The sequence below is a fragment of the Heterodontus francisci genome, chromosome 37, assembly GCF_036365525.1.
Source record: "Heterodontus francisci isolate sHetFra1 chromosome 37, sHetFra1.hap1, whole genome shotgun sequence".
Lineage (NCBI taxonomy): Eukaryota > Metazoa > Chordata > Chondrichthyes > Heterodontiformes > Heterodontidae > Heterodontus > Heterodontus francisci.
Genome location: NC_090407.1, coordinates 4,626,780 through 4,646,390, shown reverse-complemented (window position 1 = coordinate 4,646,390; position 19,611 = coordinate 4,626,780). Strand labels below are relative to the sequence as shown.

Genomic DNA, 19,611 nt, shown 5'->3' with positions numbered 1-19,611 from the left:
CATATAAATTGAACCTTCCAAATTGTACTGATTATTCGTTAGGTGAGGGTTTCACTATATGGGTGAGCCCTTTGTAACAGAGGTTATTTTCATTAGCAGACAATAGCCTTTTAAGCTGCACTAGGAAATTGAAATCCCTGATTCTGAAAAATGGCAATGTGAAATCTTCCTTCACCTTAACTTGTCGTCTTTGTCATTTGATGTCTCTACTAAGGCAGTAGAAAAGGCGCTATCTCACTAATTAAAACATACTGTACAATGCATCATACTCAGTATGGTATTCACTGTAACTTTTGTGCTGCAATGGAAAAAATGTGCGCAGGCTACAATATTTGATGCTGCAGATATGAAGAAAGCTGTAGCTACAGTCCTATTACTTCAAGAGGCTAACACTAGGCAAGAGACTGATTTGTTATTAAGAGTTATAATTTAGTCTTTGTTCTCAGATGGCTTTAATGGAATAAGATAGACTGAAAAGAAAACTAATTTCAGGTATGGGAGATGCTTAGAAAAGGCTTCAAATTTCATTAGCATTGGTTACCTTTAAAGCCATCTCTGCCTTGAAGAACCATAACTCTTTTCCTGAGATGAAGGGTGCTTGATGCATGGTGAGTCTTGCAGAGATATGCAACCTATATGGAAATACTGTATGGTAGTATCATGGTACTGTGCAAGTACCTCCACCACATGGACTGCAGAGGTTTAAGCTGGCGACTCACCACCACCTTTTCAAGGGCAATTAGGGATGGACAGTAACTACTGGCCTTGTCAGCGACACACTCATCCCATGAATGAATGTAAAAAGAACCTGTATGATTGTACAGGTATATTACCTGATTTGAAGCATTTTCCATCAGTTTAGTTTTGCAGTTATTTCGTCAACTCATAACTTTAGTCACTATAGCTTTTTAAAAAAAAATCAGAAGTTAGAGACTCACCATTAATATAAAAAGAAATAACTTGTATAGAGCCTTTCACTTAATGTAATGTAGCCAAATGTAGGAGCCACTTTGTGCATAACAGGGTTCAACAAACAGCGAATGCCATGAATAACTAATTTTTGTTGGAGGGAGCACAGTTGGCTAAGAGTTTGGGGGAAATTGCCTGTTCTTCAAATAATGACATCCCCTGACAGGGTAGAAAGAGTTTCCATTTAATGTGTCATCTGAAAGACAGTACCTCTGACAGTGTAGGACTCCTTTAGTACTGATTTGTTCCAATAGAGTTGATGCCTTCTGCATTATTCATATTGTTACGGTCAAGTAAGGAGGGGTCAAAGGGCTTCCCTCTTTTCCCTTCTTTATCTGACCACAACAGGTTTAATTCTATCTTAAAAAGGATGTACTGGCCAATTCAGTAGGTGTTTGGTTCTGTTATGATCATAGCAAGTAAGTAGTCAGGCAGGTTTTCTTGAGTTTGACAAAGAGGTTAACTTTATTGTTCCGAAACCGAACCAATGAAAATAATATACTATGCGCCCTCTCGCGCCCACACATGGGTTACAGAGTGGGGAAAGGTAATTTGGCTACGTTAGAGTCCATAAAAAAGGGGTATACAGTCTGTGGAGTTTGATTCGGTTGGCTTCTAACCGAATTCAGTGGTCCGGAGGCATTTAGCTTGAAGAAGTAGATGACTGGCTCGGTGGGTCTCTTGGAGACAGCGATTCAGATGATTTCCTCCAACGGGATTTCTGATTGTAGCCCGAGTATGCAAAGGTGGTCAGTCAACAGGCAGAGTTCGAAGCTTGTAAGCTGAAATGGAAAGAGGGACCCCTACTTAGGGTCTGCACATGTCAGAGTCCAGAAGCTTCTCCTTTTGGCTGCTGAGAAACACGAGCTTAAAACCACAGATGGGGAGGGGCTTGTCACATAACAGTCACTCAGTGATTCAAACATAGCAGTTAGCAATATTTCTCTCTTGCTAAAAGAGCAGGTGGTTCCCTTAAACTTCCTGGGTCTTGGTTCTTGCTGGGAAATTAGCAGATATTTCATCTCCCTCCTCACAGTCCTTGCAATGTGGGATACAGTGTTGTAAATTAGGTGGTCATCTTAAGCTGCTAGCAAAGTTATCTTTTTTTATCTGTTCTTTTTTAAATGTCTTTTTCAAAAAATATAAATTCAGATCTCCAGTCAGAGAATTAAAGAAAATTATCATTCAACAAAGCACATTGGATTGACAACATAAAGTCACTATGTATAAATGAGCTCACCTACTTAGTACTGAAACCTATGGCCTGATCCATTTGTTTGCAGAAACTGGACGGCTGAGGCATTAAACCGAGACACCACCTGCCCTTCCAGGTGGACATAAAAGATCGCATGGTACTATCTTGAAGTGTAAGGGAGTTTTCCCAGTTGTCCGAACCAATATTTATCTCTTGACCAACATCACTAAAACAGATTATAGGGTCATTATCACATTGTTGTTTGTGGGATCTTGTGTGCAAATTGGCTGCCATGTTTCTTACATTGCAACAGTGTCTACACTTCAAAAGTACTTCATTGGCTGTAATGTGCTTTAGTTTATGTGTGTTGAGTTATACTTGCTGAGGAGTGTCACATTTGGAATTTTAACACTCGTTTCTTAGAGATTTTCTGCAGACAAATTTGTACTATGTCTTCTGACATATTTTTGGTGAAACTCTGCACTCTGCATTTGCTTGTTAAAACTTGATTTTTGTTTTCCCGTGTTACTAGATGCCCTTTAGGTATTGTGGTTCAATAAGAAAATAGAGCTGTCTTACCCAAATTAGTCCAGTGGGCGCAATTGGAGAATTCCAGATCTATCAAATAGTTGTTCGTTGGTAGCCTCTTTATTAACATATATACTTTAGTTGTTGTGCTAAACCTCTGATGTTGATATGTAACGGAAGAGCATTTGGAGGGCATTAATCATGTGGCCATTTCCCATGAACCAGTATAGTGGGTGAGGTGAAGGTGACATTGTGCAAATATTTCTTGGAACTTTATCATTTAGTTTGCTTGAATAAACAATAAGGTGGTGATCTTCTCAATGACAGACAGCCAGTTTCTTCCCCCTTTACGGTCTTTGTTGAAAAGGCCACCTAAATTATATATTAAAGTTATTCGGTTCAAAATGAGTAAGAAAACAAATTTCAGACCTTTGGCCGAACCTCATTGTGTCTACCACAAGTGCTGCAGTTAATGTACCATTGTTTTCTGCTGGGTACTGTACTGTTTGTCTGTTGTTCTTGATTCATGTGGCATATGTTGCAAACACAGGAGTAAGAAAGAAGGTAAGCAGAAATAAAATCATAAATACTACAAAAAAGGCAAAATAAGGTGATGGAGGAAAGTAATAAAATATATTATTGAAAAGGAAACAAAATGGGAAGCAGAAAAGGAAAATCTAAATGAATTACAATCAGAATTGAACTACACTAAGAATATTAAATTTGTGATGAACATAATTACATTTTGCCAAAGTTCTGATAGACATATTGGTCTCATTTCTTGTCTAGTTGATTAGTTGGGTCGGGCTGGGTCCAGCTGGTGTAGAATATGTGGGGGTGGGGGAGGTGCTGAGAATTTAGTTAGGAATCTCTTTTACATAATCAGTGCTGAATATAATTTTTATGTTTTTTTGATTGCCTGTTTAAGAGACAATTGAGAAACGCAAGCTCTATTTGCAATTTAATTACACGGAGGTATGTTTAGTACCCAGCTAGTGAGAGGCTGCATATCAATATGAATCACACTGGTATCTGCAGGTATATGGAAGCACCCAGAGTAATCCAGTTTGGAAAGACCCATGGAATAAGCTAGAGCAGAAGAAAAGAAACTTAACCTAGTCTTGGTGTATTTGACCCTGAGTTGAGCTTCCGATCTCATGTTTGTCATTGCTAAGACCGCCTATTTCCATCTCTGTAACATTGCCTGATTTTGCCCCTGTCTCAGATCATCTGCTGCTGAAACCCTCATTCATGTCTTTGTTAGCTCTAGACTTGACAATTCCAACACACTCCTGGCTGGTCTCCCACATTCTACCCTCCGTAAACTTGAGGTCATCCAAACTCTGCTGCCCATGTCTTAACTCGCACAAAGTCCTGTTCACCCATCATCCCTGTGCTTGCTGACCTACAATGGCTCCCTGTCAAGCAACACCTTGATTTTAAAGTTCTCATCCTTGTTTTCAAATCTCTCCATGGCCTCGCCCCTCCCTATTTCTGTAATCTCCTCCAGCCCCACAACCTCGAGGATATTTATGCTCATCTAATTGTGGCCTCTTGAACATCTCCGATTTTAATCGCACCACCATTGGCGGCCATGCCTTCAGCTGCCGAGGCCCTAAGCTTTGGAATTCCCTCCCTAAACCTCTCCACCTCGCTTTCCTCCTTTAAAGCCACTCCTTAAAACCTACCTCTTTGACCAAGCTTTCGGTTATCTGAGCTAATATCTCCTTATGTGGCTCTGTCTCGTATTTTGTTTTATAATGCTCCTGTGATGCGCCTTGGGATGTTTTATTACATTTAAAGGTGCTGTATAAATACGTTTTTATGATGTAAAGTAACAATGTTTGAGAGAATCATCGTAGTTTGCACCATGGAGGCCATTTGGCCCATCATGTTTGTACCATCCCTTATTAGAACAATCCAAAACCAATCCCACACTGCCCTGTTGTTTCTCCATTGCCCTGTGGCTTCACCTACTTCCACTGGTTATCTAATGATGCACTGAACTCATCTACAGCAAAAGATACTGACATTTTATTTGCAGAATATTATTTCCATAAGGTAACAAGCAGGGTGAATAACTACTGTTCGGAAGCTTCTTTGGTCTATCTGCATGTTCAGAATCTCTAATTTTGCAGTGTTGTAGTGACAAGATCATTTAAGAAAATGATGGTTTTATGTGTCATAACTTAAAATTATCTTCAGAATAAATGTTTAATTGTTAACTGTTACCCCCTTAAAGAATATGGGTGTAATTGGTAGTTTGCCACTTTCTAGTACAGATCAAAAATGTACTTGCAAGCTAAGAGATGCACTTTACTAAACCTAAAATAAAAGTCCATTTTCTCCTGAAGGTAAACACTGGCTAAATCTTTACTAAATTAATTTTTTTTGGGATGAGACATGCATTTTAAAAACTCCTCCTGAGTGCAATGTTTAAATTCCATTATCTAGCACCAAGTGCTTTGCACTGTTTTCACTGGATTCGTATTAATGTGGATTTTTTAAAAATGTGTTAAATTAGAATTAAAATCTCCATGAAAATATCAGATTTTACAGTTTTTGTAACCAATTTATATTTGATATGCAATAAAGACTAAAAGTAGAAAGCTTTGTAATGGTGAAAAAACAAACGCTAACTGCCCTTCCAAGTTTAAGAAATATTATTTGGTAAATAAATGTACCTTAATTTCACTGTTTATGCCTTAAAATTATTGTAAGTGATGTATGTTATGCAAACAATGTTGGTGGCATTTTTTGTGAAAACACTCAATCTGTTCATATTGAATTCCTCTCTCCAGTATTTAAGGGAAGTGTTAACCCATTTAAAGTAACAGCTATATTAAAGTAGCAGGAGGGCATTTTGATATGACTATTACATGTTTGTGTGATAACATTGCTCCAAATAGTTTCCACTCTGTTTAACTTTATTGTGAAAATTGAAACTGATAACATATCGAGTTTGCACAGTAACTGATCTTTGGTTGCTATATGGGCCCTTTGTGCAGCCCTGGACTAATTGCAGGCTTATCATAAAACAAACTAAAAATTCTGAATCTCTCTTCATAGTAACAGCATCATATTTTATCACTAATTTGTCAATTAAATAGTGGGAAGTGACAATTTTGCTCTCTGATAATTGTATGTCTTAAGAATGAGAGAAGTGAAGACGGAGACAAATGCTGCCAGTTATCAAGTAATTTTATTCTACAAGTGTGTTTCTAAATGCATTGTGGGACATATATTGCACTGTTCCTGGTCTGTAATGTAGTAAATTCTACGATATGCTTAGAAGCAACTGTGGCATAAATTTAACATTGTGCTATTGATGATTGTGTTGTCTTTCCTCATGACTGACGTTACTTTTACTTGGCTGTACTAGACTGCTGTGCATCTTCTCTTCACTCCACCAGTGATAGTACAGCCCTTGAGTCACCTGCAAGCTAGAGTTATTTGAAATGTCTTAATCTTGCCCCATCCCTGATGCCATCTAAAGCCATCTCTTTGATCTTGCCATTGGTCATCTGCTCTAAACCATCTACCAAATTCTGTCCTGTTGGGATGTTTTGCTACATAAGAAGTATAATTAGAGTTCTGTTAGCAGCGACCTGTGATGTAAACAACAACTGTCATTCAGTGTTCTGATATACTTCAGATGTAAGATTTTCCTGACTTCCACATTTGACACAGTGTGCTTGAATATTGGCACACATGTTTCATTTCCAGAAGTGTTTTGCTTTTTACTGTTTCTCTCTTATTTCCTTGGTTCCTAGGCTTACTCTGTAGGATTTATTTAGAATGATAATTACACTTTTAACTCCATTTTCTTGTCATCCACATCCATGCATTGCATTCAGCCAGTTAGCTTCTCTGATTATCGGCTGTCTTGGTGAATGGGTGCACTGTGTGAGGGAGAATATGTTTACAGACTCTTTACTTGTCCATGATTCAGCTATCCAGCATTGTTGGGTTTCTAAGACAACTGTCAAAACCTAGTATAGAGGTAACCAAGTTTAATGTCAAAAGCAGTATACAGCGGATCTGGAAATATGAAATAAAAACAGAACATGCTGGAAATACTCAGCATGTCTGTCAGCATCTGTGGGGAGGGAAGTAGTTAATGTTTCTGGTCGATGACCTTGCATCAGTCCTGGTTTCTGTTTTTATTATTGATGTCAGCCAAACCTGACTCATCTGCCTTTTCATATTGGCGTTCTGCACTTCAGGCATGCCAGTCTGTTCTTTGCTTGTTAAGCTGCTGAATTTTCATTCCATTGGGACAACGGATTTTAAAAAAATTTCGCTGAGCTCCATGCAATCTGGGAAGAAGGGAAAAAAAAACTCAAGCCAAGCTACTCAGTTTATTTTCAGTATATCTCAGTAGTGTAACAGTCATGGCACTGGGGAACTTACTCAGTCTAATTGAAAGTGTGTGTGGGAGTGTTTGCGTGTTGTTACGACCGAGGCGGGAGCAATGTACTGTCAATTCAGTCTGATTACTCCACAGGTCACAGCATATTATCAAAGTTTCCCACCTGCCGGAAAACAGCCAAATTAAACACACTATTCACCCCCAGAATAAAACACACCAAACCAGGTATCTTTAAACAACAACGAATTAACTATTAATAAACTAAATCTTAAACAATATTGATAAATCGATGTCTGAAAAGACTTCTTATTCCTCTTAACCCTCATACACATACAATTCAAAAACCGACGGTTAAACAGTTTTAAAAATGATTTAAATTAGAGCTGTTTCTTAAGAAATAAATAGCTGGGTTAGGAATAAATAAACAGCTGGGTTGTAAGTCCTGGTGGGTTACTTTCCTGAATCAGTGAGGTGTCCCAGAGTCAAATAGTCAGATGCCATTCGAAGTCTCTTTCAATAAGGAGTATAACAACAAATCTATTTAGATTTTAAATTAGCAGTCTATCAGTAGAAACTTTACTGAGTTTCTAGAATTCCCAGAAACACAAAAGACAACAGAAAGTCAATCTAGAGGCAGAGACTTCTTAGAGACTGGAAGTAAAAAGGAATTTGCTACCTCCAATAATGCAAAGATATCTTTCCAGGGATCTCTTCCTCTTAAGGCAAAACATAGCCTGTAGGCCAATGTAGATTTTCTGCTGAGACAAAATCCTTCCTTCAAGGGGAACATGCTTTGGTCTGCCAGATCAAACCGGTTCTAGCCAGTTCTTACACACAGTCAACCTGATGCAATACGGCATGTGCCCTCTTCTCTCGCTGTTACTTAGGAGCAGGCTTGTAGCTCTCGCACAGTTGCCAGAGAAGATAACTGCTCTCCGTCTAAAGGCACGCAAACCCCCTTTAGTTTTTAAACAACAACAAAAAATGACTGTGTGTGGGAGTGGTTGAGTATGTGTTTTTGTTGGGATGTGGGCATCGCTGTTGACAACTGAGTGGCTTGCTAGGCCATTTCAGAGTTAAGAGTTAACCACATTGCTGTGGGTCTGGAGTCGCATGTGGGCCAGACCAGATTTCCTTCCCTAAAGGACATTAGTGAACCAGGTGGGTATTTATGACCAGTAGTTTCATGGCACCATGTCTGAGACTAGCTTTCAATTCCAGATTTATTAATGAATTGAATTTAAATTTCGCCAGCTGCTATAGTGGGGTTTAACCCCTGTCCCCAGGGCATTAGCCTGGGCCTCTGGATTACTAGTTCAGTGACATTGCCACCATCTGTATGTGTGAGTGTGTGTTGGGGGCTGGTGTGCGTGTATGTGTTCGTGAGATTGTATTTGGAGTTTGCATGTGGGGTGTAAGCAAGAAATTTAAAGGAACATTAGTGGTCGGGAGCAAAAGTTGGTCATTTTAATGCGGGGGCAGGTCCAGCACTCCTCCTCCTCCCAGCTCTGCATTCAGGTAAATTGCTTAATTACTTTACAGGCAAACACTGGGGCTGGTTTCCTTGAGTGCAACTAGCACCGTTCTAAGACACCGATGGCAATTTTGAATTATTAGGAGTACTATGCACCATTGCTCTTGCCTATTTGTACTAGGTGGTGAGTGGCTGCTCCACAGAAGAGCCTCAGTTTTTTTTTTTGTGAGGCTGGTATTGCTCTTGCCCTTCCTAGGCTCTCTCTCTCAGCTGGCTAAGTGTAAGGGCCTGCTGCATTCCCACAATGAGTGAACTGCAGCAGATAGCCCCCAAAGCTTTCTCGCTGCCTTCAAAGAAGGTCTGAATGCAGCCAATATGGCCACTGCATTGATTTTGCATGGAAGTTGAAGTTAACACCATAACGTCTATCTCTAAGTGTGTCTTTTTTTGCATGCTCCAGGGAATATGGCTTCTGTTGTATACTTTTGTGCACAATGCAATTTATTAATGATGTCAGCAAGCATGGTGTAACAGGCTTTGGCATAGAGCAGTTATCCATGGGTTCAGTCCCCTAAAAAGAGTGGGAAACTTGGAGAGCATCAACTATGACTCTTATGACAGTGTAAGCAGTCATAAAATGGATCTGCTGAAGTCTTGTTTAACAGTACAAGGAATAGGCGTAAATCTTCAGGAACTTCTTGGGTAAGTCAGTCATATGACATGGAATGAAGAAAAAGAATGAAGTAAGAGATATAGCCTAGAATAAGGGTTCATATGGTTTGCTTTGCAGTAACATGGTAGTTGGAATACCTTACTTGTTTCTACATCATACTTAACAGCATTACACAAGTTATTGCTGTTTCAGTGGCTCACTTTCATGGTGATGTGATCAGGAATTGTGTTTCATGTACTAATGAAAATGCAAAATAGAGATGGAAGTTCTAATGACATGCAAGTTCTTATATATTCTTATATAGATACAGCACTGAAACAGGCCCTTCGGCCCACCGAGTCTGTGCCGACCAACAACCACCCATTTATACTAACCCTGCAGTACTCCCATATTCCCTATCACCTACCTACACTAGGGGCAAATTACAATGGCCAATTTACCTATCAACCTACAAGTCTTTGGCTGTGGGAGGAAACCAGAGCACCCGGCGAAAACCCATGCGGTCACAGGGAGAACTTGCAAACTCCGCACAGGCAGTACCCAGAATCGAACCCGGGTCCCTGGAGCTGTGAGGCTGCAGTGCTAATCACTGCGCCACTGTGCTGCAGTCATAGAGAAGCAGACCATGAGCTCCTTGATAACCGGTTCGATAGTTTATTCTGGTACCACAGTCCCATTGGACCACCACAGTTTTATCTGGTGTTGTAGTGCTACCTTGACGACCAATCTCGACCACCGTACCGACGTGTCCTTCCCCATCATCCTGGTTCCCCCGTTTCCAGTCCTGGATGAGGTTTAGCTTTAATTTGCTGTATTTCTGGAGTTGGTGATAGCTAATTTCAAATATTTTTCAATAATTGTTTCTCTTCCCTTCTATAAGTGCCATTTCATTCCCTTGTACAATCAGCATCACTAATGCAAATTATCTGCTCAGTATTGCATTGCTGTTTGTGGGAGCTTGCTGTGCACAAATTGGCTGGTATTTCCTACATTACAACAGTGATGACTATTCAAAAGTACTTCTTTGGCTGTAAAAGTGCTTTGAGACATCTGGTGGTCATGAAAAGCACTATATAAATGCAAGTTTCTTTTGTTGTGAAGTTGGCAGGCAAGTTGTTTCCCCACCTGTTTCAATGTTTTGTAATTGGCTATTAGGAGCACCCTGGGGACCCAGTTGCTGACTTAAAAGTTGTGAATACTTTTCCCTTCCTCCTAGTGAGGAGGTTCTCTGGACATCTGTTCTGAGATCAGAAGCTCACTGTGTGGGTGATGGCTACTTGAATTGAATTTTGCGACATATGCTGCTGTGAGTTAAATTGCTGAAGTTAGAACGAACATTGCCCTGAATTGACTGTAGTGGACTATCCATTAAACGTCTTGCTATTATCTGGCAGATTGTTCACAGCACCAAGTCTTGGATGACTATGTTGCCTTAATTATAGGTCTTTTTTGTACTTTATCACCTTTTTGGGTAAATAAAACAACATATTACCTTTATACTTGCTTTTAATGCTTTGCTTGGGATAGTACTGCAATATACATTTAAGAGAAGCAATGGGCATCCTAGGGTTAGAGGGAATGGCACTAAGTGAATTGCTCATTGAGTGCCGGTGCAGATACGATGGGATGAGTGGCCTACTTCTGTGCTGTAACAATTCTGTGATTCTGTGACATGATTTCAATTTCCACTGTCCATTGAACAGTGAATAATGGAAGTTCCTGTATAACATGGCATTCTAATGTTAGCTGTTTGTGTTAGTCAGGTAGTTACAAAGTACCAGTAACTTGCAAACTAAACCACAGCGATTATCCAAAGTGCTGCTTTGAGCTGACTTGCCCTTTTTCATGAATACATAACATTTGTCGGTTAGAGCAGGCATGTTACTCTTTGTAATCTTAGTGATGGTTGAAATTGTGTTTGTGAAGCAATTCCTTTATTATTCTCTTTCAAGTCGTAGAGTACTTTCAAGAGTGATGAAAGGCAGTTTCTAATAATGTATTTTCTTTGAACATTTAATATTTGTGCAAACGTACACTTAAATCCTATGCAGTTCAATAGAGGCACTGTAAATTGTCATGATTTGCAGTTTGTTGCACTAAATAGGAATATACATGCACAGTGCAATACATTTATTCTTGATTGAATATTTGACAGTTTTGTCTTTTATTCCCTTCTCAGGTGTTCTAGGAGCCTGGAGATTCTTTGAGGCATTTTTTGGCATTACAATAGACAGCATTGCACTTATTTTTTAACAAACTGAAAAATCACCAGTCACCAATTTATAACCATGGAAGTGGGTATGCGTATTGTACGTGGCGTGGACTGGAAATGGGCGAACCAGGATGATGGGGAAGGACACGTCGGTACGGTGGTCGAGATTGGTCGTCAAGGTAGCACTACAACACCAGATAAAACTGTGGTAGTCCAATGGGACTGTGGTACCAGAACAAACTATCGAACCGGTTATCAAGGAGCTCATGATCTGCTTCTCTATGACAATGCACAGATTGGTAAGTTAACAGTTCTTCACCTGTTCTGCCATCAAATTCTGGTTAATTAATTTTCAGCTGTCCATTTTTAGCTTCCCCTTCCACTTTCTAACGACTATTTCATTCATGCATCTGAGAACAACAGCGTTAGTGGGTCAGCTAAAGGAAGTATATTTATTGTGGCGAGAGGGAGGAAGTGTTGGCTAGCTCCATGTAATGAGATCTCCTGTCAAATTGCCAATCCAAGAGATTACACACATTTGTATTTCTGAAAATATGAAAATGTACATCTTCGGAGATTGTAATACAAAATAAGCATAAACACAAGTCATGACATATCTTTCATTGCAGTCAGCTCTATTTAAGTAAATCATTAATTAGTAAATGTTTGTTTTCAATGAATAGAGAATGAAAATCTGAAATTACTTGGCCTGCACTCTTGTTAATTGAATAATTATATTACATACAAAAACAAGAAATGCTGGATTCACTCAGCAGGTCTGGCAGCATCTGTGGAAAGAGAAGCAGAGTTAACGTTTCGGGTCAGTGACCCTTCTTCGGAACTGACAAATATTAGAAAAGTCACAGATTATAAACAAGTGAGGTGGGGGTTGGGCAAGAGATAACAAAGGAGAAGGTGCAGATTGGACCAGGCCACATAGCTGACCAAAAGGTCACGGAGCAAAGGCAAACAATATGTTAATGGTGTGTTGAAAGACAAAGCATTAGTACAGATTAGGTGTGAATATATTGAATATTGAACATCAGCAAGTGCAAACCTGAAGAAAAACAACCTGAAAAAAACAGTGGGTGAGCAAACTGAACAAACTAAGATGAAATGAAATAAATGCAAAAAAAGATTGTAAAAAATGTCTTTTTGTGGGATATGTCGAGCATTCTTTGTTCCAGTCCTACTCAGGCCCCCTCCCCCAACTTTTTTTCCGGTACATTGATGACTGCATCGGTGCTGTTTCCTGCTCCCGCCCCGAACTCGAAAACTTTATCAACTTTGCTTCCAATTTCCACCCTTCTCTCACCTTTACATGGTCCATCTCTGACACTTCCCTTCCCTTCCTCGACTTCTCTGTCTCCATCTCTGGGGATAGGTTGTCTACCAATATCCATTATAAGCCCACTGACTCCCACAGCTACCTCGACTACACTTCTTCACACCCTACCTCCTGTAAGGACTCCATTCCATTCTCCCAGTTTCTCCGTCTCCGACGCATCTGCTCTGATGATGCTACCTTCCATGACGGTGCTTCTGATATGACCTCCTTTTTCCTCAACCGAGGATTTCCCCCCACTGTGGTTGACAGGGCCCTCAACCGTGTCCGACCCATTCCCCGCACCTCTACCCTCACCCCTTCCCCTCCCTCCCAGAACCGTGACAGGGTTCCCCTTGTCCTCACTTTTCATCCCACCAGCCTCCATATCCAAAGGATCATCCTCCGCCATTTTCGCCACCTCCAGCGTGATGCCACTACCAGTCGCATCTTCCCCTCCCTTCCCCTGTCAGCATTCCGAAGGGATCGTTCCCTCCGCGACACCCTGGTCCACTCCTCCATTACCCCCACCACCTCGTCCCCGTCCCAGGGCACCTTCCCTTGCAATCGCAGGAGGTGTAATACCTGCCCATTTACCTCCTCTCTCCTCACTATCCCAGGCCCCAAACACTCCTTTCAGGTGAAGCAGCGATTTACTTGTACTTCTTTCAATGTAGTATACTGTATTCGCTGCTCACAGTGTGGTCTCCTCTACATTGGGGAGACCAAGCGCAGACTGGGTGACCGCTTTGCGGAACATCTCCGCTCAGTCCGCAAGCAGGACCCTGAGCTTCCGGTTGCTTGCCATTTCAACACTCCCCCCTGCTCTCATGCTCACATCTCTGTCCTGGGATTGCTGCAGTGTTCCAGTGAACATCAACGCAAGCTCGAGGAACAGCATCTCATCTACCGATTAGGCACACTACAGCCTGCCGGACTGAACATTGAGTTCAATAATTTCAGAGCATGACAGCCCCCCACTTTACTTTCATTTTTAGTTATTTTTTCTTTTTTTTTTTTGCATTCCTTTTTACATTTTTTACAATCTTTTTTTGCATTTATTTCATTTCATCTTAGTTTGTTCAGTTTGCTTACCCACTGTTTTTTTCAGGTTGTTTTTCTTCAGGTTTGCACTTGCTGATGTTCAATATTCAGTATATTCACACCTAATCTGTACTAATGCTTTGTCTTTCAACACACCATTAACATATTGTTTGCCTTTGCTCCGTGACCTTTTGGTCAGCTATGTGGCCTGGTCCAATCTGCACCTTCTCCTTTGTTATCTCTTGCCCAACCCCCACCTCACTTGTTTATAATCTGTGACTTTTCTAATATTTGTCAGTTCCGAAGAAGGGTCACTGACCCGAAACGTTAACTCTGCTTCTCTTTCCATGGATGCTGCCAGACCTGCTGAGTGAATCCAGCATTTCTTGTTTTTGTTTCAGATTTCCAGCATCCGCAGTATTTTGCTTTTAATTATATTACATAGTTTGCCATGTTTCAAATCCAAATTGTATTCAATCATCACTTGTGTAAATGACCTTCTACAAAAATAAAGGAAATTAAAAACATTAGTTGTATTAAACCATTAACACTTTCAAGGATATTCTACAGCGAAACATGAATAGAAGAAATGTTTATTGACATCCCATTCTAAATTCCTGATATGAATGCTCCCAAGAAATTTATAAATTTTACAGCAAGCAGGTTATTCACTTTTGTTGTCGAGATTCCACCTTTGTGCAACACTTTATTGAGGCTGTTACCTTATTACAACAAGATGAATTGTCAATAAAAACAAGTGTTGGCATTCAGCTGCTATTCTTAGGATTGCTTTTTGAACAGCGGTAGCAGTGAGAGTGCGAGCCAGGGGGCAGCTGGGAAGGTAAGTTTCACTATAAAGTACTTACCTAGCGATTCGGCGGACACGGGGACTGCTGGGTAAGTGAACTTATATATTCGGGCAGTGGCTAAACCCGAAACACTACACCTGTAGTGTCTCCCACCCATCCTCCTCCTCTAACCAAAACAAAAGGACTCTTGTGTGGAGGGTTTGGTAAGGTAAGGTTTTCCTTTATTTTTACTTAATCTCTGTCAATTTAGAGCAGAGGGGATGGAAGCTGGGGCAGTTGCATGCTCCTCTTGCAGGATGTGGGAGGTAAGGGTCACCACTTGTGTCCCTGCTGACTTCACCTGTGAGAAGTGCACCCAACTCCAGCTCCTCACAGACCGCGTTAGGGAACTGGAGCTGGATGAACTTCGGATCATTCAGGCGGCTGAGGGGGTGATAGAGAGCAGTTATAGGGAAGTAGTGACATCTAAGTTACAGGATAAAGGTAGCTGGGTGACCGTCAGGGGAGGGAAAGGGAATAGGCGCACAGTGCAGGGATCCCCTGTGGCCATTCCCCTCAATAATAAGTATACCGTTTTGGATACGGTTGGGGGGGATGACCTACCAATAGAAAGCCACAGCGGCCAGGTCTCTGGCACTGAGCCTCCTGGCTCTGTGACTCAGAAGGGAAGGGGGGAGAATAGGAGAGCGATAGTCTTAGGAGATTCAATGGTTAGAGGAACAGACAGGGGATTCTGTGGTCGCGAGCGAGACTCCCGGATGGTATGTTGCCTCCCGGGTGCCAGGGTCAGGGATGTCTCGGATTGAGTTTACGGGATTCTTGAGGGGGAGGGGGAGCAGCCAGAAGTCGTGGTACACATCGGTACCCATGACATAGCTAGGAAAGGGGATGAGGACCTGAAAAGCGAATATAGGGAGTTAAGTTGGAAGCTAAAAGGCAGGACGAGCAGAGTAGTAATCTCAGGATTGATACCGGTGCCACGTGCTAGTGAGGCTAGAAACAGGGAGCGAGTGCAGCTGAACACGTGGCTACACAGCTGGTATAGGAGGGAGGGCTTCAGATATGTGGATCATTGGGATACCTTCTGGGGAAGGTGGGACCTGTACAAGAAGGACGGGTTGCATCTGAACTGGAGGGGCACCAATATCCTGGGCGGGAGGTTTGCTAGCGCTCTTTGTGAGGGTTTAAACTATGTTTGGCAGGGGGTGGGAACCGGAGCTACGGATCAGTGGATGGGGTAGCTGTTGAACAGGCAGATACAGAGTGCAGAGAGTCTGTGAGGAAGGTTGGACAGTTGGCAGGGCAAAGTTGCAGCCTGTATGATGGGTTGAAGTGTGTCTATTTTAATGCAAGAAGTGTCAGGAATAAGGGTGATGAACTTAGAGCATGGATCAGTACTTGGAGCTCCGATGTTGTGGCCATTACGGAGACTTGGATATCACAGGGGCAGGAATGGATGTTGGATGTTCCGGGGTTTAGATGTTTCAAAAGGAATAGGGAGGGAGGTAAAAGAGGTGGGGGAGTGGCATTGCTAATCAGGGATAGTATCACAGCTGCAGAAAGGGAGGTCGTCGAGGAGGGTTTGTCTACTGAGTCATTATGGGTGGAAGTCAGAAACAGGAAAGGAGCAGTCACTTTATTGGGAGTTTTCTATAGGCCCCCCAATAGCAACAGAGACACGGAGGAACAGATTGGGAGGCAGATTTTGGAAAGGTGCAGAAGTAACAGGGTTGTTGTCATGGGTGACTTCAACTTCCCTAATATTGATTGGAACCTCCTTAGTGCAAATAGTTTGGATGGAGCAGTTTTTGTCAGGTGTGTTCAGGAAGGTTTCCTGACTCAATATGTAGACAGGCCGACTAGAGGGGAGGCGATGTTGGATTTGGTGCTTGGCAACGAACCAGGCCAGGTGGCAGATCTCTCGGTGGGAGAGCATTTCGGTGATGGTGATCACAACTCCCTGACCTTTACTATAGTCATGGAGAGGGATAGGAGCAGACGGGATGGGAAAATTTTTAATTGGGGGAGGGGAAATTACAATGCGATTAGGCAGGAACTGGGGAGCATAAATTTGGAACAGATGTTCTCAGGGAAATGCACGACAGAAATGTGGAGGTTGTTTAGGGAGCACTTGCTGCGACTGCTGGATAGGTTTGTCCCGATGAGGCAAGGAAGGGATGGTAGGGTGAAGGAACCTTGGATGACAAGAGATGTGGAACAGCTAGTCAAGAGGAAGAAGGAAGCTTACTTAAGGTTGAGGAAGCAAGGATCAGACAGGGCTCTAGAGGGTTACAAGGTAGCCAGGAAGGAACTGAAGAATGGACTTAGGAGAGCTAGAAGGGGACATGAAAAAGTCTTGGCGGGTAGGATTAAGGAAAATCCCAAGGCGTTCTACACTTATGTGAGGAACAAGAGGATGGCCAGAGTGAGGGTAGGGCCGATCAGGGATAGTGGAGGGAACTTGTGCCTGGAGTCGGAGGAGGTAGGGGAGGTCCTTAATGAATACTTTGCTTCAGTATTCACTAGTGAGAGGGACCTGGTCGTTTGTGAGGACAGCGTGAAACAGGCTGATATGCTGGAACAGCTTGATATTAAGAGGGAGGATGTGCTGGAAATTTTGAAAGACATGAGGACAGGTAAGTCCCCGGGGCCAGACGGGATATACCCAAGGATATTACGGGAAGCAAGGGAAGAGATTGCCACGCCTTTGGCGATGATCTTTGCGTCCTCACTGTCCACTGGAGTAGTACCAGATGATTGGAGGGTGGCAAATGTTATTTCCTTGTTCAAGAAAGGGAATAGGGATAACCCTGGGAATTACAGACCAGTCAGCCTTACGTCGGTGGTGGGCAAATTATTGGAGAGGATTCTGAGAGACAGGATTTATGATTATTTGGAAAAGCATAGTTTGATTAGAGACAGTCAGCATGGCTTTGTGAGGGGCAGGTCATGCCTCACAAGCCTTATTGAATTGTTTGAAGATGTGACAAAACATGTTGATGAAGGAAGAGCAGTGGATGTGGTGTATATGGATTTTAGCAAGGCGTTTGATAAGGTTCCCCATGGTAGGCTCATTCAGAAAGTAAGGAGGCATGGGATTCAGGGAAATTTGGCTGTCTGGATACAGAATTGGCTGGCCCATAGAAGACAGAGGGTGGTAGTAGATGGAAAGTATTCAGCCTGGAGCTCGGTGACCAGTGGTGTTCCGCAGGGATCTGTTCTGGGACCTCTGCTCTTTGTGATTTTTATAAATGACTTGGATGAGGAAGTGGAAGGCTGGGTTAGCAAGTTTGCCGATGACACGAAGGTTACTGGAGTTGTGGATAGTGTGGAAGGCTGTTGTAGGTTGCAACGGGAGATTGACAGGATGCAGAGCTGGGCTGAGAAGTGGCAGATGGAGTTCAACCTGGAAAAGTGTGAAGTGATTCATTTTGGAAGGTCGAATTTGAATGCAGAATACAGGCTTAAAGACAGGAATCTTGGTAGTGTGGAGGAACAGAGGGATCTTGGGGTCCATGTCCATAGATCGCTCAAAGTTGCCACCCAGGTTGATAGGGTTGTTAAGAAAGCGTATGGTGTGTTGGCTTTCATTAACGGGGATTGAGTTTAAGAGCCGCGAGGTTATGCTGCAGCTCTATAAGGCCCTGGTTCGACCACACTTGGAATATTGTGTTCAGTTCTGGTCGCCTCATTATAGGAAGGATGTGGAAGCTTTAGAGAGGGTGCAGAGGAGATTTACCAGGATGCTGCCTGGACTGGAGTGCATGTCTTACGAAGAAAGGTTGAGGGAGCTGGGGCTTTTCTCATTGGAGCGTAGAAGGATGAGAGGTGACTTGATAGAGGTGTACAAGATGATAGGCATAGATAGAGTGGATAGTCAGAGACTTTTTCCCAGGGTGGAAAGGGCTATCACCAGGGGGCATAATTTTAAGGCGATTGGAGGAAGGTTTCGGGGAGATGTCAAGGGTAGGTTCTTTACACAGAGGGTGGTGGGTGTGTGGAATGCACTGCCAGCGGTGATAGTAGAAGCAGATACATTAGGGACATTTAAGCGACTCTTGGATAGGTACATGGATGATAGTAGTATGAAGGGTATGTACGTAGTTTGATCTTAGAGTAGGCTAAAGGTTCGGAACAACATCGTGGGCCGAAGGGCCTGTACTGTGCTGTACTGTTCTATGTTCTATGCCTTAAGTAGAACAGCCTCCAATTTGTTAGTTCTGAATGGTCAAAAAAGCTCAAAGAAGTTACCTTGAGCATTTTTAGTCGGAATTGAATCCATGCTATTTTTTTGTGGTGAAAGGTAAAAGTCTGTAAGTATTCTAGATTGTTCAAAAATCTATTCAAACAATGAAATAATGCTTTCCAAGACCAGTTACGGGCCCCTTTCATTTGATGACTGAATAGCCATTTACCCCATTAATAATTGTTCTTCTTTATTCAGTTAGTAATAACTAAAGGTACAATATTGCCATCCAGCTACCCTCACCATATAATCCTGTATGGGAGTAGTTGCGATATTGGTCTTGATGTATCTCCCAGAAATGGGATAGTAATGCTTCAGTGATGGACCAACTTTTCGATGAGCTAAGCAAGGAGCTCTGTGGATATTCTTTGGTTTCTTATGTGTCAACAGATAACACGCAGAACTGTTCTGAAACTTGCAGATGCATAATAAATTAATCTGCTAATTAGTGCACTATATGTGCTGCTCAATAATCCTACTATATAATTACATTACAACATAACCAATAAACCTAATGAATCTTACAAAATTATGATGTGGGTAAGGTTTGACTGTGCGATGTGGGTTCATTGAGTTATGGAGAGAGCTGTGAACCTCCTGTGTTAAAGGCTGCAGCTTGTGGGTGGAACTATCAGGACTATTTTATGCTACTGGTAACTCCAGTTGCCGCACTCTTTGGACTAACAGCTTCATTGTTGCATCGTTAGATCATCCTTGTGGTGCTGGCTTTAATTTTCCTTACCAGAGTCTCAAGGTGAGGTCTGT

The 19,611-nt window shown here is 42.1% G+C and overlaps 1 protein-coding gene and 1 long non-coding RNA gene across 11 annotated transcripts in view; one reads left to right on the top strand and one right to left on the bottom strand.

Moving 5' to 3' along the window:
- mib2 (MIB E3 ubiquitin protein ligase 2) overlaps positions 1 to 19,611 on the top strand; it is a 246,169-nt gene that overhangs the window by 70,853 nt on the left and 155,705 nt on the right. For 8 of the 10 annotated variants that reach the window (XM_068016900.1, XM_068016901.1, XM_068016893.1 and 5 more), the window contains one exon: positions 11,391 to 11,722. The exons of 1 other annotated variant lie outside the window; for it this stretch is intronic. In XM_068016900.1, the coding sequence (XP_067873001.1) occupies positions 11,500 to 11,722 (223 nt within the window). In that variant the 5' untranslated portion in view covers positions 11,391 to 11,499. Of the gene's footprint in view, positions 1 to 3,232; positions 3,257 to 11,390; positions 11,723 to 19,611 lie in introns of those variants that run through there. One more of the 10 variants, XM_068016899.1, reaches the window with a different exon arrangement.
- The window catches only part of LOC137351970 (uncharacterized), an 81,678-nt gene continuing 68,792 nt past the window's right edge, over positions 6,726 to 19,611 (bottom strand). The window contains exon 4 of the long non-coding RNA XR_010969611.1: positions 6,726 to 7,011. This is a non-coding gene — a long non-coding RNA (uncharacterized lncRNA). The remainder of the gene's footprint in view (positions 7,012 to 19,611) is intronic.